This window comes from Salmo salar, chromosome ssa12, assembly GCF_905237065.1.
Source record: "Salmo salar chromosome ssa12, Ssal_v3.1, whole genome shotgun sequence".
Taxonomy (NCBI): domain Eukaryota; kingdom Metazoa; phylum Chordata; class Actinopteri; order Salmoniformes; family Salmonidae; genus Salmo; species Salmo salar.
In genome coordinates, this window is record NC_059453.1 from 25,574,612 (window position 1) to 25,596,259 (window position 21,648).

The 21,648-nt window shown below is 42.9% G+C and overlaps 2 protein-coding genes across 2 annotated transcripts; both read right to left on the reverse strand.

Moving 5' to 3' along the window:
* Positions 1 to 1,040: 1,040 nt before the first annotated feature.
* On the reverse strand, positions 1,041 to 10,822 carry LOC106564588 (WW domain binding protein 1-like). The gene is made up of 4 exons (XM_014130735.2): positions 10,573 to 10,822; positions 5,234 to 5,336; positions 3,707 to 3,868; positions 1,041 to 2,994 (listed from the first exon to the last, which is right to left on the reverse strand). Exons 1-4 carry the CDS (start codon positions 10,657 to 10,659, stop codon positions 2,159 to 2,161), a joined length of 1,188 nt encoding a protein of 395 aa, XP_013986210.2. The 5' UTR covers positions 10,660 to 10,822; the 3' UTR covers positions 1,041 to 2,158.
* A 1,157-nt stretch (positions 10,823 to 11,979) lies between these two features.
* Positions 11,980 to 21,478, reverse strand: LOC106564589 (DNA polymerase lambda). The gene is made up of 8 exons (XM_014130736.2): positions 21,407 to 21,478; positions 21,057 to 21,192; positions 20,472 to 20,893; positions 20,054 to 20,380; positions 17,555 to 17,728; positions 17,014 to 17,142; positions 12,910 to 13,078; positions 11,980 to 12,614 (listed from the first exon to the last, which is right to left on the reverse strand). Exons 2-8 carry the CDS (start codon positions 21,169 to 21,171, stop codon positions 12,253 to 12,255), a joined length of 1,698 nt encoding a protein of 565 aa, XP_013986211.2. The 5' UTR covers positions 21,172 to 21,192; positions 21,407 to 21,478; the 3' UTR covers positions 11,980 to 12,252.
* Between the last annotated feature and the right edge of the window lie 170 nt (positions 21,479 to 21,648).

The following is a 21,648-nucleotide window of genomic DNA, read 5'->3' on the forward strand; positions in this document are numbered from 1 at the left end:
TGGGGAAAACAAACGTTCTTTCCCCATTGACCCCGACTGTAAAAGAGCCAAAATCTAGACCTACGGTTCGCGATGCTCCCACGTAGGGAAATAGAGCCAGAGAGAAGAGCCCTGTGGCTTCAGGCAATTCGGTGTGGAAGAGTGAGAAATTGTGGGGACCCGGTGTCAAAGTAGGCTACACTTTAGCTACATGTGTGAAAAATATTTTATCACAGGTAAGACATTTAACTTGCTTAGTACAGTCCGTTTGGAACTCCACTCACTACTTGTAGCTTTATAGTTAGTCCGTTTGTTTGTGTTGGCTAGCTTATTGTTCTGGTTCAGGGCTCTCCAACCCAGTTCCTGGAGAGCTACCGTCCTATAGGTTCACGCCAACCCTAATCTAGCACACCTGATTAAAAAAAATGAGCTGTTTATAAACTGAATCAGATTAGTTACAACTGGGGTTGGGAGTGAAAACCTACAGGAGGGTAGCTCTCCAGGAACAGGGTTGGGAGTGAAAACCTACAGGAGGGTAGCTCTCCAGGAACAGGGTTGGGAGTGAAAACCTACAGGAGGGTAGCTCTCCAGGAACAGGGTTGGGAGTGATAACCTACAGGAGGGTAGCTCTCCAGGAACAGGGTTGGGAGTGATAACCTACAGGAGGGTAGCTCTCCGGGAACAGGGTTGGGAGTGAAAACCTACGGGAGGGTAGCTCTCCAGGAACAGGGTTGGGAGTGATAACCTACAGGAGGGTAGCTCTCCAGGAACAGGGTTGGGAGTGAAAACCTACAGGAGGGTAGCTCTCCAGGAACAGGGTTGGGAGTGAAAACCTACAGGAGGGTAGCTCTCCAGGAACAGGGTTGGGAGTGAAAACCTACAGGAGGGTAGCTCTCCAGGAACAGGGTTGGGAGTGAAAACCTACAGGAGGGTAGCTCTCCAGGAACAGGGTTGGGAGTGAAAACCTACAGGAGGGTAGCTCTCCAGGAACAGGGTTGGGAGTGAAAACCTACAGGAGGGTAGCTCTCCAGGAACAGGGTTGGGAGTGATAACCTACAGGAGGGTAGCTCTCCAGGAACAGGGTTGGGAGTGATAACCTACAGGAGGGTAGCTCTCCAGGAACAGGGTTGGGAGTGAAAACCTACAGGACGGTAGCTCTCCAGGAACAGGGTTGGGAGTGAAAACCTACAGGAGGGTAGTTCTCCAGGAACAGGGTTGGAGAGTCCTGTTCTGGTTGGTAGCTAGCTAAAACTCACACACGTGGTTAACATTAGTGCCGTCATGAAAACGAGGGAAGCTCTTACAACATTACATTTTTCTAAGTAGTGAGAACACTCAGGAGCAGGCAAAGTTGAATAGTAATCTTTACACACGTTGTACTTTTCTTAAATGTAGTTTTGTAATTGACTAAAACAAGCAGACAAGAAAATTGCTTTTGGAAGAAGGTCAAGTTTTTGCTGTGAGCCAATGGGGTAACCAAAGTAACCATGGGTTGTTTTCCCCACAGGCAGGCAGGGCCACCACGTTCTATTTCATACCGACTGGGACTATCACATTACATAAGCACACATCGTCGCCATGACGATCCACACTGCACTGCTTGACAATGTTCCTGTACCGCTTCAGTGTATTTGTCCAGGATGTTCCTTCCTGTGAACAGACACAGGAAGTAGCTGCGATGATTTCCACTAGCTTGGTACACTGAGCATAGGAGTTGGCAAGACAGCACAAACTGATCTGGGACCAGGCTAGAGTTGCACCAGTGTGTACTTACACTATACTACAGTCGCACCAAACGTCAGGTCAGCATCCACTGACCAGACTATCAATCTCCTCCAGCTTGCATAAGTCTTAACACGGTCTCCTTTCGCCTCCTCTTGGTAAAGGAAGACAAAGGAGGACATTTATGCAGTCTGTAGGTAGGTTGGTGATAGGCCAAACCTCTCCTCCTGTCTCCTTGTACATTGCAGTTAAGGCCACCATTACAGTATGCCAAAGGGGCTTTAGCTATCATCATCAGGCTTTTAAGTCCAGACTCTGGGATAAAATACAACTTCCTATTCGTCACACACACACACACGATCTCAGACAGTCACACACACACACACACTAAAGTCTTAACTCCCACTCCTGGTTCTCTCTCCCTCCTCGGTGAAGATGTGCTTTAGCTTAGCGTAGCTCAGCCCTGGGGCTCTGTGCTGTTGCCATGGTGAGGGGGCCCCTCAAGCTCATTGATGGTGTGGAGGAGCAGGCACACTGGGGGCTGGGTGGGTTGCGTCATGGCGGGTGGTGGCGGGGAGGTGGACCCTGTCGCCGACCCGCACTCTGACCTACTTTCGGGTCCATCCAGGGCTAGGGTCTGCTCCTCTTCCACTCCTGGAGCGGGGTGACCGCAACCGTCGCAGAAGTCTCCTCCTTCCTGCTCCTCAACCTCCTCCCCCATTAAGCTATCCTTCTCCCTCAGCTCCTTGCCCTCCTGGCTTCCAATACTTGTACTACCACCACGGTCACATACGCACACCTCGATACCCGAGTCACCTGTGAAACGGCGCCGCCGCCCAAGGGCCCCCCTATTATCTTTGTCCTCCTGGGCACCGCTCTCGGGCCCCCCTAGGTCCCCGAGTAACAGAGGCTCCTTGCAACTCTTCGCTGGGCCTCTAGGCTCCTCTGTAGAGGCCTCCTGGGGCCCTAGCCCTGGTCCACCATCCCGGGGCCCTAGCCCTGATCCACCATCCTGTGGCTCCTGAGGCTTATTGACTGCCTTGTGTCTGTTGTAGCCAATGGTGGGAGCCCCAATGCGGTGGGGCTCTTCCAGGCTCGGCCTGGAGCAAAGGGTGTCGGACACTGGGGGGACCGGAGTGGTCTGGATGGTCGTGCAGTGTCCCAGTCCCAGGCTGTCCTGTGGGTCCGTGGGCAGGGGGCTGGCTGTATGGAAGACACTGTAGGGAGGGGGAGGGGTGGGAGGGCGGTTCACCACCTCCTCATAGTCAGGTAGGAGGGAATTTGGAAGAAACCCTAGAAGTGAAGAAGAGAGGGACACATAAAGGACAGTTAGGATTAACTGAAAATGATTGCAAGGAAAACTTGTTGCAACATTGGCATTGAACCAAGACCTGGTGGTTAAGGTTTCTTGCAATCTGGGGCCTGAAACAGGGCTGTGTTTCATCCCACACCAAAACAAAACTGCAACTCCTAGTTCAAACAAAGGACTGGAGTTGAGTCAGTTTAGTCACTGCCTGACAGCACTACGTTCTCAGTTTGATGCAATAATTGCCATTGAGAAATATCCCCCCTAGCTGAGAGGGATAAGCACAAAAATTCACCCAAGGTGCAATGTTTGAGTAAGCTTCAGCACTGGGGAATAACAATGCAATGTAGTCAGACAGAAAGGCAGAAGGAGAAAACTCCTGAGACTGAAGTTGAGTATGTATGAAGCTTTAGTGCTCTCGTGTTTCCTTGCGCCACGGTAACGATAAGACTGAAATAGAAGGGCATTGCGCAATAATGCCATGTTGTTGACTACTACCAGCATAACGCTGTGCATCTGTGCAGCTCCTCCTAAGCTGTATCACACCATGCCACGGTTAATACGGGCAGCACACCGTCCAATAACGCAATTTGACGTAAGGACATCAATGATGGACGACCACGAGTCTGACACTGTGTACAGAACACGGCGCTCTCTCATGTTGTGCCACACGGGAGCTCTGATAGGCGGGACTCTTACTGAAGTAGAACGGAAGGGAGGTGTAGTTGTGCGCCTCGCGGTAGGCGATGAGGTTGATCTCGTGCTGGCGCTGCTGCTGCTGCAGCCGGTGCTTGGTGCGCCGGTGGTGACACACGCAGCAGCAGCTCAGGATGAAGATGATGACCCACACCAGCCAGAACCCTGCCGGAGACAGAGACACAGTAGAAAGACTGTGAAACATAGACATATGTTAATACGTGTTATTCATATCTCTATGGTGAAACTACTGGAAAAGTACTGCTGAATGGAAGGAGTGACAAATTGTTTTTGAAAGCAGAGGGCTACAGTACATTACTACTGTAAAAATCTAGTGCCTGTACAGTGAATGCCAGTAGTGACAAATTACTAGTGAATGCAATAGAGAGATATAGTGCACCACTACACGGTAACAACGTGGAGGCAGAGCCATAGATATTGGCCAACAACCCTCCAGGTTTGTTCTAAACGTTGTTCCATAGCAAGGATGTAACTGCATTGGAACTTTTGGTACCAACAGTGTACCATGGTGTCGATTGGTATTCGACATCCCAATCTGAGTTCACAGTCCATGTTGTAGCTCATTCATCATGGCAACAAGAGATATGCAGGGGACCTATCACTTCCTCCTCCTCTGCATATCACTTCCTCCTCCCCCCCCCCCCATCCCAGGAGTTAGGTCCTCTGCATATCACTTCCTCCTCCCCCATCCCAGGAGTTAGGTCCTCTGCATATCACTTCCTCCTCCCCCATCCCAGGAGTTAGGTCCTCTGCATAACTCCTGGGATGGGGGAGGAAGGTCCTAGTACAGTAAATAAGCTTTAAACGAGTGTCAGAACTGACCTGTCTTTTTGAAAAATGTGGGGTGTGCATTCAGAACATGTACTGTATGTTCAGTACATGCATGTTCACGTGCAGTGGTTTAAAGTACTTAAGTATAAATACCCCAAAAACTACTTAAGTAGTACTTTAAAGTATCTGTACTTTACTTTTACTCCACTACATTCCTAAAGAAAATATATTTTTTCTCCATACATTTTCCCTGACACCCAAAAGTACTTGTTACATTTGGAATGCTTAGCAGGACAGGAAAATGGTCCAATTCACACACTTATCAAGAGAACATCCCTGGTCATCCCTACTGCCTCTGATCTGGCCAACTCACTAAACACAAATGCTTCATTTGTAAATTATGTCTGAGTGTTAGAGTGTGTCACTGATTAACCGTAAATAATAAAAAAAAGACAATTGTGCCATCTGGTTTGCTTAATATAAGGAATGTGAAATTATTTATACTTTTACTTTTGATACTTAAGAATATTTACAACCAAATACTTTGACTTTTACGCAAGTACATTTTACTGGGTGACTTTCACTTGAGTCATTTTCTATTAAGATATCTTTACTTTTACTCAAGTATGACAATTGGGTACTTTCTCCACCACTGTTCACTTGTACAGGTGAATGTGAGGGTGCACTGCTAGATGACAAAAATGCATTTCAGAGCAGGGAATGAGAGCGAGTCCTTACACCAGAGTTCATAGAAGTAACTGCAGCACCGTGACTCCCCACAGCAGTGTCCTGATTCACAGACGTAGCTCTGGTTGTTCAGCCCCTCACAGTGCAGTAGGCTCTGGAAGACAAGAAGAGACAAGTCAATAACAGGAGTGTAAAACCGGATATCCACCACCTCAATCAGTTTCTACTTTCCAAGGGGACAGCAGGAATAGCCATTGATAAAGAATGAACTAAAAACCAGAAACCAGACAAGGAAGACAGCTAAGGAAGCCTCTAATCAAAAGCTGCTTCAGATTGTATATTGATTTATCAGGCAACCCCTACCAGGCTACACATTATCTTCAAGATCAGATTATGGATTAAATCCTGAGGAGAAATGTTAGCCAAGGTTTTCTATACCCGTTTCCTTTCCAGCTGGAGAGGCATAGCGGTCCAAAATGCATAAATCCCAAGGAACGCAAGTCCTTTCAACTCAAGGGTCGTTATCCTTCCAGTCCACAGAATAAAAAAGTGAAAGAGCACACACACACCAAGCAAAATAGGAGACAAGGATTGCTCTAAGGAAATGTCCAAGCGGCAGTGGAGTGTGAGCTGCCAGCCAGAGTAGAGGACTGCATGGTAATGAAGAGTGGAGCACCCTCTGTATTCAAAACGGCAGGCAGTGTGTGTGTCCGAGTGAGGACAGTCATAACACAGGAATAGTGAAACCCAGCCACAGATCAACTTCACACACACACACTAGCCTATGCGTTTCCACTAGGCAAGCTTGGAGCATTTCTGCAGTGTATCTTTTTAACAACCTCCCACAAATTGTTTACACCATACAACTACATTGTATGATATGACATAAGCCCATCACAACAACAAAAAACTACAAAAAAACAGGTTAAAGCTGAAAACTGCAGAGAAACTAGGCTACTGTTTGGTTTGGAGGACATTTCCAGTTCTGAAATAACTTGCACTGAGGAGATTACACAATAGTCTCAGGTCAGAGACCTTTGGCTTTAGAGGAGATGAAGAACTCCCTGGCTCCCAGCCTCGGGGCTGTTGTCGAGAACCAAAGTGCAAAGATATAACCCTTAGGCGTATGACCTATACTGTATGACGTGATGTTTTTGTTACTTGTGGTTGTATTTGTGCTAGGATGTTGGATCCAGTCCAGCTAGCACGATAGGCTAGGCCTAGAAACAAAAACTAAAGCTAAATCCATTTAAGAATACTATTTGGACAACAAATTGCCTAAGCCTAGGTTAAGATGAAAAAGCCTAGGTTAAGAGATGAAAAAGCCTAGGTTAAGAGATGAAAAAGCCTAGGTTAAGAGATGAAAAAGCCTAGGTTAAGAGATGAAAAAGCCTAGGTTAAGAGATGAAGAGTTATGTTTTTTTGGGCGTCTGAATTTTCTATCGCCTAGGAGACGTATCAGACAAGACATTGAGACATTGACCCAACAAAGAATCTCGACAGACAAGATTCCTCAGTCTCTCAGCCTTCGACAATAGGCTGCTGCAGGATGGAACAACCGTCCCTTCTCGTACTACAGTAGAAGATTAGGGACAGGTGGATTGTGTTACTAACTCTGCCAGAGCCTACAGGCATAATAGAGATTAATTAAACGTAATACCGACCATAATGAGAAGCTGCTGAAACAACCAGACATACAAGAACAGTCCGGCGTCACTGCTTGACTATCAGAACATTTTTTTCCTTTTGGACAGCTGCTAAAAAGTAGCTAAGTGGATTCTTGACCGTGTGCATATAATACAGCATGGGATCTGGCATGAATATGCACAAAGCCTGCCATACTGACAGACTATTGATGCTGCATACTAGTGTCTAAACTAAATTATTTATGGAGGATCTCTACCTTTTCATCCAAAGCATGCTAGTTTCAAATTCTTAGTAGGTCCATCGCTAAAAACTACAAAATGTCTTGAATGAAAAAGAACCAACTGCATCCTTCTTAGGCCTGCAATAGAATCATGGATTGCTCACGTAAGCTACATGACAGGCAAAGAAGTCTCAACCAGCAAAGCATTCTTTTGCAGTCTGACATATTGCACACAGGGTTTGCTACTGCGACCAAAACAATTGGAGATTTCTTTTTACCTGGTAATGTTAGTATTAGGTTCACTATTAGCTTTTTTATCATCATGATTTATTCAAACAGTAATGTGCAATTGACCAAAAATATAACAACTTTCTGAAGAGGCAACAATGGTCTGTGTGTCAGGGCTTGACATACAGGGGAGGTTTAGGAAGCCCTCGTCAGTGGCTTGCTTGGGCCAGTGATTATTTTTTTTTATAAATGCAATTTTATTTTCGGGAACATGTCTATTTAGTCAGGCAAAACCCACATTATTTTGACATATTTTAGAAGGTCAAAATAATCCAAATTTCAATGAATAAGGCCTTTAAATAAATTCATTATTCTTAAAAAAGTGGTAATGCACACTTTTTTGCATAGATATTTTTTCTACATGCTATTACAACAATTAAATAAGTTCTTCACATTTCTTATTTAAAGATGCACTAGGTATAAATCACTCTGGCATGTCCTGGTTGCTAAAATTCTAATAGTTCACCTAAATTCAGTTTATGTGACATAAGTATAGTGTAGAGAATCATTGTACAATCTAAACCATTGTGAAAAATATTTTCCATAACCCAAAATATAGTATTTTCAGCTGTTTCAAGCTGGTGTACAAAACTGAAAGTAAAAGACTCAAGAACAAAACTTAAAATGGGAAGCAAAGAAATAGCGCACATAGAACCGGACTACCGCTTCTTAGACTTGCTTTCCATGAGGGATGTTTAACTCATATTTCTATGCGAATTTGGTCTGGTCGCCCAAATAGTTACATATTGCAGCTTCATGTGCTTGGAAAAAGTACTTGAATTTGTCTGTATGAACCCTGTATAGGCTACTTGCTCAGGCCGCAAATGAATGATAAAAATCAGCTGCTATTAACATTCGATTTCCTGTCAGATCTTGACCCGTGTCGGTATTTCTCTAATTTAGGTCAGTAGCTTTCAGTTGGCATTGGCCCGGTGTTCCACTGGCAAATTTACCTGAATGTCGAGCCCTGCTGTGTGTGGTACGTGTAGGACCTATATGTCTACCACTTTAGTAGCCGTTAGCGATGCTAATGATGCCCTTACTGTTTTCAGGTAGATGGAAAGACAATTAAAAGCTAACTACAAAAGTAGCCTATGCCTTCTTGGCAGAATCATGATTATTTGCATCAATCCAGTGGCCATTTGTTTTGAAAACAACATCACAAGTGCGCTGCAGAAACACAGCTAGCCAAACAACTGTCTGGCTGGTAAGCACCTGAATAAAAGGGTAACTACACAAAAATCTACATTTCACAAATTCTCTCAACAATGGTCCGCAAATATGTTTTAAGAATTGTTGTGGATTTTGAACATCAAATGTATTTTTTTTTTGCCGCAATATAGTTTTGGTACAGTATCAAGTATCGTTTTTCCAAATTCTGCCCTCTAGATGATTTCACAGAACACATGCCACTTTGAAATCTGCAATAAATGCATTTAGCATTTTATTTTAAGTCTCTTTTCTTTGCTGTTACAGTAAATCTATCTATCTACATCAAAGAACAAGGGCATACTAATTTGAAAGATGAATAGTCATTTTTAGCCTGGTTCTGTACAGAACGCAGTCATTATGGGACACCGGCCAGGTCATTGGCCATTATCTTTTTTTCATTAAAAGTTGTGTGACTAAATTGTGTGCTGGTGCCACCAACTGGAAAAGGTGGTAGCTGGAAAAAGTTAGTGTAGAACCCTGGCATAGTGTAGAACCCTGGCATAGTTCACTTCCTATTTTGCAGATTCAATACTGACACAGAGCTGACTGGCAAGGGGAATTTTCAGCAACAGTGTTCAAGAAGAGATATGTTCAGAAGAAAGTTCAAGGTTGGACAGTTAGTGCTGAACAGAACAGTGGTGACAAAAACAACATTCTCGCCCACCACACACATTCAGCACTAGTTTTCAAAGGGAAAAGAGGACGTGCTCAGAGAACTAGCCTATTTGTGGTTGATGGTTCGCCACCAATACTCCCACGTGAAGAGTAACCACCTGGCAAGAGATCTGAAGTCTTGTCTTTGCAGACAGATATTAGGCTACACGTCTAAGCTGTAGCACAGGGGGCTAATGCAGTCTTGAAATGCAATGTACGGACAACCTGGGTTTGATACCTGGTCAGTTTAGGAGTTTGAAAAATGAGGGTGACTGATGTAGGCCTAGGCCAAAACCAAGTAGGACAATGCAATCCATGTATTGTCACTCAATATTTCTCTCAAACAGAACTTGACAAATCCAGAGGTTAAACAAGACATTGGGATTAACATTGGCTCCTCCACTCAGCAACTGGTGACCATGTTCAGTCACCCAGAACTAAGGCAAGATGCCAGATACAAAATTAAAGTCTCAATGATGTAGCAGCAAACAGGGAGAACGTTCAGATATCTGTGAGGGGCTGTAGCCCCCTTCCTAGAAATAAAGGAAAACATTGTTAAATTGTTTGGCATGTTAAAACGCAATCTCACCACGTGCTTAATTACGCCGTTTATTTGAGCCGACTTCACAGTGGGCTTTGACTGGACCACCTGGCTCATGCTCGGGAGGCAGCCCGATTCTAAAACCAATACAATCAACTTTCACATTATGCAAAACACGCCTACACGTGCCAGATTAACCGAATCCCCTCAGTGTTACAAGGTAGCTGGCTGTTCAGAATCATAACGCACAGATTCCGGTCACGTCGATGCACGCGCATAATTTTCGTTACAACAGCCAACCCGTTTATAAACAACAATCAACTAATCATAGTTTTTAATAAGACAGCTACTGACTTGTTGGCTAGTAGGATAATGCTGTACTAGTACGTGGCGAGATATTTGATAACTGTCAACCATTTGATTAGACAGCTGTCAATGGGTGCGGCTAGAAAAGTTTGCTTAACACTGAGGTTATTCAGGTTAGTGACTAACAGTAGCCATGTAGCTAACGTTAGTTACTAAAGCAGTACATACTTTGTCGATTTCCGTCAACGCTAGCTAGCAATATGGCTAAGTGCCTGTCACGCCAACTAAATAGCTAGCAAGTAAGCTAAAGCTAGCTACAGCGGTCGAACTTAGAAGTTATACCCAATATACCCAACCGAGACTAGTTAGCCAGCAAACTTGTAGGAAAACAGCTGGCCAAATTAATAACTTAGCTACCTAACAAAGTAGCAAGCCGTATATGCAATTTTACTAGCTACCCAAATAAACAACATGCACGACCCGAACCAAAAACAAATCCTGGCAGACTTGAGTCAATCTTACCTCGTCTAATGTCGCGTCGGAGGGGCTGACAGCGACAACGTGCAAAAACAATCCCATTTTAAGACCCACACCTAAAATCTCGTTCATTCCTCCGACCGGACTCGTGTAAAAACATAAGCGTAGACGTTTGTTGTTCACTTCACAAATTTTAGCGAAATGTCAAACTAGTTTACGGCTTTACCGGAGGCACTGAAAGACCACGCATGCGCTGCCTCCTTGCTACGGCGTAATTTGATATTTCAAGGAGGCACATTGGGCGAATTCGATTAATCTGGCCCGGGGTACACCGAGCGTGGAACTTGAATAATAGAATGGATTGAACCTTCTTGCGATCGTCCAAAGATCAGCCATGTTGGTCAGGGAGTTAGGGAGTTGTACAACCATGGTTTGGTTTGCCAGTGCTGTGATAAGATAGTGTAAAACAATGAATGTGAAGAATTTGTGTCAGCCAGACAGTTTTAGAGGAATGATTCCATAAATTTAGCAAATTAATTGCCAATATGCCAACATTCCATTGAAATAATGCAGTCAATCCACAGCCATACTCTGGCTCAAATCAGTTGATAGGACTTAGATAAGTTGTAAATGCAACAATTACTAATATTGCATCATATAATAGCACTCACAGCTTTCCAAGAAAACAAAATCAGACATTTATAGTCTATTTACATATATTTGAGGTGAAAGCGGGAGGGAGCAGCAGCCTTCTCAAATGAACAGTAAAGTTGATTGCATTTGTTTTGAAACTGGGCGTCTCCCAGGCGTCAGCCAGGTGCCCCGTTCAAAGCCCATGGCGAAGTCAGCTTAGAACAAAAGTGATGTAATTAAGCACGTGGCGCAATGAGTAGGATTCTGTGTTTTCACATGCAAAAGTGATTGCTTTTGCTAAAAATGCTTTATCTGCCTTCCCAATGAAAACTAGTTAGAAAAATTCAAACATACAGTATTTTATGGAAAAGAGATGTATGTTTCTGGACCATGCTGCCTTGTCGACTACATGATCGAGCAGCACAGATTACTGTTGGATTTGTGAAGGGTGCTCCTCCCTCACCACTTTTGCCCGTTAATGTCAATGGCCATAAACCAGGGCCCCGCAGCTCAGCATCATCGAATCCGCTCATTGGTTCCTTCGAATGGGGACTCTGGCTCGGGCTGGCGTGCTCGGTCACATCTTTCGTTCCATGTGCGCAACGTGATGGGTGTTGAGTTGCGTTGCTCACCACCACTCACTTTGCAGGCTGACCTATGGTGAAGCAAAAAGAGCCAGCTGGCTCTTACCTCAGCCAATAATATTTGAGAGAGAGGACAGGCATTAATGAAAAAAGAACAGAGGTTTAATATTCAATTGTTTATAGTAATAAACCAATAATAAACACAACAAAGTTGTAAAAACAAGGATTTCCTAAGTGATTGTTAAAAGTAGTGTTTAATATTTCTGTAATCGCCATTATCTTCATAAAAACATTCCAAGCAGTCACCATGCATCTTAAGTGTTTTTCCTTCAGTAAAATGAGATTATCATACATTTCAAGTCTAAAATCACAGTTGACATGTTACTGTCTGAAATCTGCATACATAAGCAAGATCTTCACCTCACCACTATCACCATCATCATCATTATTCTGTAAAAATATATAACTTATGCATCGACTCATACCACCAGTGTTAAAAACATCAACATCACCAGTCTCTTTCCTGAGGTTCCCTGAAAGGTATTCCCAGATGGGTGAAGACATCCTTCTCAGTGAGTGTGGGTAGTGGTGTCCCCCCATACACCTTCAAACTTCCTTGTCTCAACACGTCGCTGTTCAATGAGTGCTCTGATAGGCTCATGCGTTTTGTTTTGGCCAATGCCCTCATAGAGCGGTTAAAATGTGCCGAGCCGGTGAAGTACATGAGGGAGCAGGCGAACTCGCCGTAGGGCACCACGATGACGTCGAGGCGGCGGTGGAGCCGGCCAGGTCCTGGCAGACGACACACACCCATGTACTTCTTCTGCTCGCCACTCTCCTCATGGCTCACTAGGTCGTCCGTCAGGAAGCCTGAATAAATGTTTTTTAAAAGAACAAGAACCGGGTCGAATTCATTAGGGCACACCGTAGCAAAATGTTTTGAAACAGAAAACACAAACGATCAAGCCTAGTGAATTATGATCCAGCTCTCAGCTTATCCCACTATTAAATACTTTAGATTTCAAATAAATTATGAATAATATCATTGTGAAAGATGAATTGTCTATACAAGAGAGAAAAAAAACTATTAATGTAGCTATAATTGGTTGGGAATTCACCGACAGTTAATAAATCAAATGTCCTGTATTTGGACGTGTCCTCCTACCGCTCTGGTGGAGGCTCTGTAACACTTTGCTAAAGACACCCCGGTGGGACTTCCCGTCTGGGTGAGAGATGAAGACGTCAACATCTCCACACGTGTCCTTCCCCCGGCGGTACGAACCACAGGCCATGGCCAACAGGCCAGGGTCCAGAAACTGAGCTGCCTCCTTCACCTATACAGTAGAAAAGGACAGGGATATGTTAGTTTGTTATGGAATAACAGGGCTGCCTCCTTCACCTATACAGTAGAAAAGGACAGGGATATGTTAGTTTGTTATGGAATAACAGGGCTGCCTCCTTCACCTATACAGTAGAAAAGGACAGGGATATGTTAGTTTGTTATGGAATAACAGGGCTGCCTCCTTCACCTATACAGTAGAAAAGGACAGGGATATGTTAGTTTGTTATGGAATAACAGGGCTGCCTCCTTCACCTATACAGTAGAAAAGGACAGGGATATGTTAGTTTGTTATGGAATAACAGGGCTGCCTCCTTCACCTATACAGTAGAAAAGGACAGGGATATGTTACAGTTTTTAATGGAATAACAGGGCTGCCTCCTTCACCTATACAGTAGAAAAGGACAGGGATATGTTAGTTTGTTATGGAATAACAGGGCTGCCTCCTTCACCTATACAGTAGAAAAGGACAGGGATATGTTACAGTTTTTAATGGAATAACAGGGCTGCCTCCTTCACCTATACAGTAGAAAAGGACAGGGATATGTTAGTTTGTTATGGAATAACAGGGCTGCCTCCTTCACCTATACAGTAGAAAAGGACTGGGATATGTTAGTTTGTTATGGAATAACAGGGCTGCCTCCTTCACCTATACAGTAGAAAAGGACAGGGATATGTTAGTTTGTTATGGAATAACAGGGCTGCCTCCTTCACATATAGATACTGTACATGTACAACAGCAGAGGAACAAAGTTACAGTTTGCGATATCCAATAATTGTTTTGAGTTGGTAGCCCTTTGCACTCGTACCTGTACCCGTATACGTGTTGAAAATGGCAGATTTGGGCACTAATAAGCGCCTAAATTGGGACGTAGTGGCTGTACAGTAACTATACATGACATCAGAGCTCAGGCTCTGTGCTTCACAGTGCTGTATGGGTTTGGACTGACAGCCGTTCTGAACTTGAACATCGCGCGCGTTAAGAAGTTGCCCCCATCTCTCCCAGTACTTGGGCAACATTTGCTATTTTTTTGTTCTCTTAGTGAGGGAAATGCTGTAAGTTAAGAGGACTCTATGTACTTTGAAAGATGAGACGTTGAGGATTATTATAATAAATACCACTTTGATGTCACACAAGCAAGCCCAACACCCATGAGTCCAAATGTGCACTTCACATCTCCATATCATAAAACTCATGGCATATACAGCGTCAGCGTTTATGATCACTATGTTTGATGTAAGTTACAAGATGACATGGCGTCATACCCTGGTTGTTCTGAACAGAATGAGCCTGTTTGGTTATTCTGAAGATAATTTGCCACCTGAAAGCACTCATGACTCCTTTCTATGCGTACCAAAATTACAATCTGTTCCTCTGAATGACCTTGTGAAATCCTAACTTATAACTTAGCTAGTCACGTTGCCAATAGAACAAGCTTTCAAATCATGCCCACCTGACCCAGACTGTGATTTATAATAGACTGTTTTGGGATTGTGTAAACAGCAACAGTAATTGTGTGATGGCGGGGATGCAGGGTTGTGTTTTAAACGAAACAACTACAAGTGTGCTTGCTCTAGTTTCTCAATGTTACAGCTAGGAGAGGTAAAAAAAAAAAAGTACCTTATAGTTGAAGACTTCTTTGAGTCATAAAAGTGCATTGAAATTGCTTAGGAACTGTGCACACTTTGGAGAGGGGTGTGGCAACTTGGAGACACCAGTTAGTCCTCTCACTCACACCCTTGTCATTTTTTTGTCTTATGTTGCACCTACCCCACATTTTTCAGGAATAGTGTCATCATGTTACAGAATGTATCCAGAGTATTTTCAGATTTGGTTATCAACAAATGCGGTGAAAAGTACAGTAAATGTAAAATGCACATAAAATCAACAGTGTAATGTTTGGATTCAGTCTTGTGTCAGGTGAAATGTTGTGTGCTCACCTTTGGTCTAATCATTTTCCCAATATCTCCAAACTGTTCCCTTTCAACTGCTACCATGGTTATGCATGTGCTTTTCATATTTCTTCTGTAAGAAACATTTCAATTTAGCACTATCCATATAGGCCAATTCCCACAAGTGTAAAGGGTTAATGACTGAATCATTACAGACTGGGCCATTTTTGTGCTTATTTACGATATTGTAGTCGCATTCTCATTAAATATTCATTGTATGGCAGAAAAAAAAGAAGGCTTAATTCATTAATTTAGACTACATTTTCAACATATTGATACAACCTAACTGATAAAACGGCACAGTTTTGATTTGTAAAGCTCAATTAGAGTATAGTCTTGCACATCATGATATATCATGTCAAATATCACAATATTCAATTTAAGCATATAATCGACCAACTCTAGACCACACTGAATAACTTTGTATCACATACAGTGAAAAATGTTACTGTTTGGAAAACAATATATGGTGGGGGCTCTCTCATCTATACATTTACAACAGGACAGGGACATTTTGTTTGTTTGAAATACAGTCAAATCTGTGGTGGGGTGGGGTAGCCTGGGAATCCAAATTGAATTGCTGTTTCCCTATTGTTTTTCTGATACACTATTGTGTTTCACTATTGTCTCAGTTAAAAAACAATTGTGAAAAAGAGCAATTCAGCTTGGATCTCAGACCAGTGGTGGGGAGGACCACTTGGCATACAATGTATTTATAATGAATGGTTATGGGTTCTAGACTATGTTTCAAAGTTTTCCCCAGTAATGTTCTCTCAGGGGCCTTCATTATAACAGAAAGTTTGGTTTGTTTCTCGTTCATATTTGGACTCAAAATAACATGTTGTACACGTGTTGAATGTTCAAGACAAGTCCTCAAATTGTATTTATATTACCTACTTGAAATTAGAAAAGAAGATGGTGTATTTTCATAAAGCCTTGCCGATCAACAGGTAAGCATCTGCCGTTTTCACGCAAGCCAGATACATTTTGACGACACTACATATTATTTTGACAAGCCACAAGTCAAAAGGACACATGCTATAGTCATCTTTCTAATCGGCACTTTATGTCTGGCAGCCACGAAAGCAACAGGGAAATCCAAGTAATACTATATGAAAACAACTGGCTTTGTACCCGGTGCTCCCAGTTACCAGGGCCGCGTTTCATTCCAGGATTATGTTCCCTCCCCTTCACAGATCTGATAGGACTGGACAGGTGAAAGCAATAAGGCGGAATCATAGAGCTAGATAGAGGACTCATCTTTGTATCTGTGCCATTATACATGCGACAGCATGGCGCTATCTCCATGTTAAAGTAGTCCATTTTCTTCTTTATTGGCCGATTGCTCCCAACTCATAGGACTCCCCACGCAGGTGACTACTTTAAAGTGGTGGAAGCCACGCAATGTCCATGCTAAAATGGGTTATATCCATGATGAGTCCTCTATCTTTATGGGCGTAATCGAGATGAGTTCTTGCTTTACACCCACCCAGTTATCTCAGATCCATGAAAGGGAGTGAACGGAGGCAGAGGGGGAGGAAACACCTTTCTGGAATGAAACACAACCCTGGTATCTGCTGACATATGATGCGCCAAGTTTCTAAGAGTGAGTTCCCCCCCTTTGGGATGTGGCCGGCAGGACTCTGACAGAGAGTGGGAAGTCTGCTTTCTCCATCACACACAGACCAGGCTAGGAGGACTGGACTGACAGTCTGCTTAGGGGCCAAGGCAAACTTAAAACATCTGAACTTGGCTTTGAGGTCCCGTAGCATTTCACTTTACAAGATCTCTTGTTTGCAAGGGGGTTAGAGTACTGGACTGGAGACACTTTTAAAAGAAACTCTCTTAACCCCACTAGATGAAGTGGGAAGAAGAGGCCTGTTTAGTCTATAACTAATATAATGTTAGAAGGTTACATTTTAACATTGATTGTCCTTTAATGTGGGTGCTTGAGACAATAAGAGGGAGATGTGTTACCGTTTTTTCAATGGCGGCTGCCTCTTCTCTGGGCATCCGGTCCAGAAAGTCGTCGTAGTGTTTGAGTCCAATTATTTGGTTGTGGTTCAGATTAGCCTTTGTGCGGATGTCCTCCAAAGTGCGGAACCCCTAAGATGGAAAATATATATTTTTTAGCTCATGTCAAATTGATTTGTATCACACTATCAAACACTAAAATAACTGCACTCTGCAATACAAAAATAACAAATCTTACAGTCATAGCATTTTTACATTACATTTTTACATTTTAGTCATTTAGCAGACGCTCTTATCCAGAGCGACTTACAGTAGTGAATGCATACATTTCATACAATTTCATACATTTTTTTTTTTTTTTTTTCCTGTGCTGGCCCCCCGTGGGAATCGAACCCACAACCCTGGTGTTGCAAACACCATGCTCTACCAACTGAGCTACAGGGAAGGCTAGCAGTGTTGCATGCAAAATCAGAGAGCGAGAAAGAGACACACACAGACAGACAGAGAGACTGACTGTGTGACAACTAAGATCAATCCATCTAACCTGTGTGTACCAAAGCTGGGCAGTCTTGGCCCCAGCCCCCCAGATATTGGTGAACATCTCCAGTACTGGCACTGCCTCTCCAAAGTGATCTATCTTACGGAGGTGCCCACTCTCCATGATCTCCATGACCTTGTCAGCCATCTTCTTGCCAATGCCCTGGATCTTACAGGCCTCCTGAAATTTGACAGGCATGGTTTAGTCAATTACAAGGAGTTTTAATTTATTTATTTATTTCACCTTTATTTAACCACGTAGGCAAGTTGAGAACAAGTTCTCATTTACAATTGTGACCTGGCCAAGATAAAGCAAAGCAGTTTGACACATATAACAACACAGAGTTACACATGGAGTAAAACAAACATACATAACATAGTAGAAAAATAAGTCTATATACAAAATGAGCCAATGAGTTAAAAGGCCCACTGCAGCCATTTTTATACTAATATCAAATCTTTCTGGTTAAAAATTATGTACCTTACTGTAATAGTTTTCCATTCAAATGGTCAAAAATAAACGAAAATTGCTTTTAAGCAAAAAACGAATTTTCTGAAACAAGAATTTAGCAACGACTGTCACAGTGGGGAGGGAAAAACAGAAAACTAGCTGTTATTGGCAGAGAGGTTTGGAACTCTGTTACTGGTCTACTAACTAATTTACCAAGCTGAAACTCCAACCAGGTTTTTCCCCAAAGAATGGAAGAGAGGAGCTGTGCCAGCATATTTAATTTTTGTTACTTTAATTGCTATCATTTTTGTATTTATAGTGCAAGAAATGGCAGTTACAGGTGTTAAAAAAGGCTAAAATCTCTAAGTTCAAAAATCTCTAAGCACTACCCTCCTCCAGGCCTCCCCCCGCCGGTACTCAGCAGCACAACCTTATTAAAAAAACCTTGTCAAACCATGCTGATTAGAAGGTCCTGTGTAGATTGTGTTTTCAACAAATAAAGCAACTATCAGGAAATAACATCGATCACATTGTCACACTAACTCTTTAAGTCTTCTATACACGTCACGTTGCTTTTCCATCAGCATCTCGTCAATGTGACGTTTTACTTGCTACACAGAGAACGTTGTTTTGAGAGCGGAGAGGGGCATAGGGGGAGTGTCTGTATTCTATTTTTCCTACTGTACTATAACATATTAATTGATTATGCATAAGTACAATAGCTTTGGCCCAGTTTTTTGCAGGTACCGTAATTTCCGGACTATTAAGCGCACCTGAATATAAGCCGCACCCACTGAATTAAAAATAAATAAATATTTTGAACATAAATAAGCCGCACGTCTATAAGCCGCAGGTGCCTACCGGTACATTGAAACAAATTAACTTTACACAGGCTTTAACGAAACACGGCTTGTAACAAAAATAAATAGGCTTTAACGAAACACGGCTTGTAACAAAAATAAATAGGCTTTAACGAAACACGGCTTGTAACACAAAATAAAAAATTAGCAGTAAGCTTTAGTTGTCTTTTTGCAATCAAGTCAATTCCTCACGCTGCTGTTTCCAACGTCTTATCATCGACTCATTAAGACTAAGCTCCCGTGCAGCAGCTCTATTTCCTTTTCCAAAAGCCAGATCAATCGCCTTCAACTTGAAAGCTGCATCATATGCATTTCTCCGTGTCTTTGCCATGATGAGGGTGACAAAATGACTACCGTAATCAGAATGATGGGAAGTTTGAGAGCGCTCGATTTAATCTAAACAGTAAACAAAAAAGTTGTTTGACCTTAACCCGTTCGGCAATTTCATTGGTCTAATGAAAGCTTCATGCCGCCAAAAAACTGAGCACGTCACAGAATGTTTTTTTGGAGAAAAAAAATATTTGAAAGCGGGAAAAATCCATATATTAGCCGCGTCATTGTTTAAGCTGCGAGGTTCAAAGCCTGGGAAAAAAGTTGCGGCTTATAGTCCGGAATTTACGGTACTAGTGGTTGTACTAAATTATCCTCTAATTTTACAAGTTGCTAGATAGTCAATGTAGCTAGCTAGCTAGTAGTAGTAGCTTCTTGACTTCATAAATCTATGTAAAATAACCATCGTGTATAGCTAAGGCCATACGCAACAATGATCAACTATTTCTCATTATTTCAATTCACAAGATAGAGTGAACGCGATTCTTGAGCTTGACGCAACACGCAGCTTTCATTGATTTAAAAGGAAGCATTTCCTCAATGGCTTCATCAGCTGTTGTACAATATGATACAAAACACAGTAACAACATAATTTTTACTGCACTGGGCTTTTAAGGACTCCTTTCAGGCCACCTGAAATTGAACCAGCAGCAATCAATTTATGCATCCAACAATACACGATTTATGCATCCATCTTGTCAATAACAGGGATGCAGTTGCGTAAACCAACCAACCAACCTATCAGCCACATTTCACAATGTTTGCAATAGTGCGAATAGAGAGACAGGAATGAATTATGCGGACACAAATACAAAATGGCCGACCATAATCACCAACTATGCAGATATGGGACTAAATAAACTACCTCATAGGACGTGATAGGCTTGTGGTAGCTCTTGAGGGCGTTGATGGCTTTGGAGTAGCCCAGTGCTCTCCATCTGTCCCCCTGGTGCGTGTAGGCCTTGGCCAGCACCTCCAGTTTATCTGTGATGTGCTTGTTGTGGTTGTCAACCTTGGACTTGGAGGACTGGGCACACACCCACTTCCCTGAGAGAGGCTTCTGTTGGGGGTCTGAGGGGGCAGTGGCGGTACTGGGGGTCTCGTCCTTGGGGTACAAGCCACTGATCAGAGCCTCCAGATCGCTTTGGGAGACGCCATATTCGTCTTTGAAGTCATCTTTAGTGTCTTGGACCTATGGATACATGAAGTAATGAAGTGTATGATTAGTGCCAGAAGAAGCTATCATGCAGTGACAGGGTTATGGTTAATGATTACAGTCCTACCGTCTCTGTTGACTCATCTGGTTTTGTTTCATCAGAGATCGGCTGCTTCATGTCCTGTGTGGCTGGGAGTGGGATACTGTTGAGCACGTCTTCTTTGACACCGTCCTTTGTAGTTTCCATGTCTTTGTCTGGGTTGAGTAGGCTGTAGTCTGCTGTATCCAGCAGTCTCTGCTCACTGATGCAGGTGCTGAGCCAGGTGCACTTCAACAGATAAACTCCAGAGGGCAACCTGTCCACTTTGAGCAGCCTGAGAGCCCTGTCACAGTCCATACTGTCATCCACTACTACATGGGTGACTGTGGGACAGAGGGAACTCTCAGTTTGGCCTCCATTCTGGACAATCTGTCTCTGGAAGATCTGACATCTGGCGTTCCCGATGCCGGCTGGTAAAATGTGTACGGTGACGCCCTGGAAAGCACTCCCTGAAATGGGATTGTGAAAAAGTAGTTTTACACACACACACTGGGCTTGTTCAACATCGACTGCTGACTGATCTACAAATCATTATTATTTGTAGATCTGTCAATCAGTCACAATGTGCCCAAAATGCATTACGAATTTGATGCTCTCAAACAAGGCCCACACCTGTAACAGGTACAGTTTCATCAGACTTCCTCTTTGGTGGGGGGGCATCCTTTCCCTCACGTGCCCCTGCTCTCTTCACTTTGGGGAAAGCTTTCATAATTCCGTAGGCATACATTTCGCCAGGGAAAGGGGAGCCCTGAAAAATATAGAACAGAATGTGACAACTGACACCGGCTAGCTAGCTAACTTTAGCTGACTAGCTAAATTAGCTAGCAAGCTGACAACAACGGCATTTAACTGTTTTGAACAGCTGGGATTCACTCACTCCACTGAAATATGTTACGTTATATATTTATTAAACTAATTTACTATCATTGGTCGATAAACTCTTGAAAATACATATGTTTTACCCCTTTGGACGACCAAAACACAAACCAACGTTTCAACGCAGATGGTTTAAAAATAATTTAACTTCCGGTTCGTTATAGACCTATTTTTAGTTCTTGCAAGACAAAGTTAAATATCGAGAGAAAAAAATATTGTAAAAAATGTATTATTTATTGAGTAAATGTAAACATGTTTTTGACAGATTATGGAGTTTTAAAAAAAGGAACAAATTATTATACGTTTCACGATGACCTCCGTTGCCGTG

What these genes read in the sequence shown, in the direction of transcription:
- LOC106564588 (XM_014130735.2), bottom strand. Translation starts at nt 10,659, where the DNA reads ATGAACGAGATTTTAGGTGTGGGTCTTAAAATGGGATTGTTTTTGCAC. An exon ending in CCGACGCGACATTAGACGAG is followed by an intron (nt 5,337 to 10,572) that starts GTAAGATTGACT and finishes CTTGTCTTCCAG; the next exon opens with AGCCTACTGCACTGTGAGGG. An exon ending in CTCCCTTCCGTTCTACTTCA is followed by an intron (nt 2,995 to 3,706) that starts GTAAGAGTCCCG and finishes CTTCACTTCTAG; the next exon opens with GGTTTCTTCCAAATTCCCTC.
- LOC106564589 (XM_014130736.2), bottom strand. Translation starts at nt 21,171, where the DNA reads ATGTATGCCTACGGAATTATGAAAGCTTTCCCCAAAGTGAAGAGAGCA. An exon ending in CAGATGAGTCAACAGAGACG is followed by an intron (nt 20,381 to 20,471) that starts GTAGGACTGTAA and finishes ATGTATCCATAG; the next exon opens with GTCCAAGACACTAAAGATGA. An exon ending in CAGCCGCCATTGAAAAAACG is followed by an intron (nt 13,079 to 17,013) that starts GTAACACATCTC and finishes TCTACTGTATAG; the next exon opens with GTGAAGGAGGCAGCTCAGTT.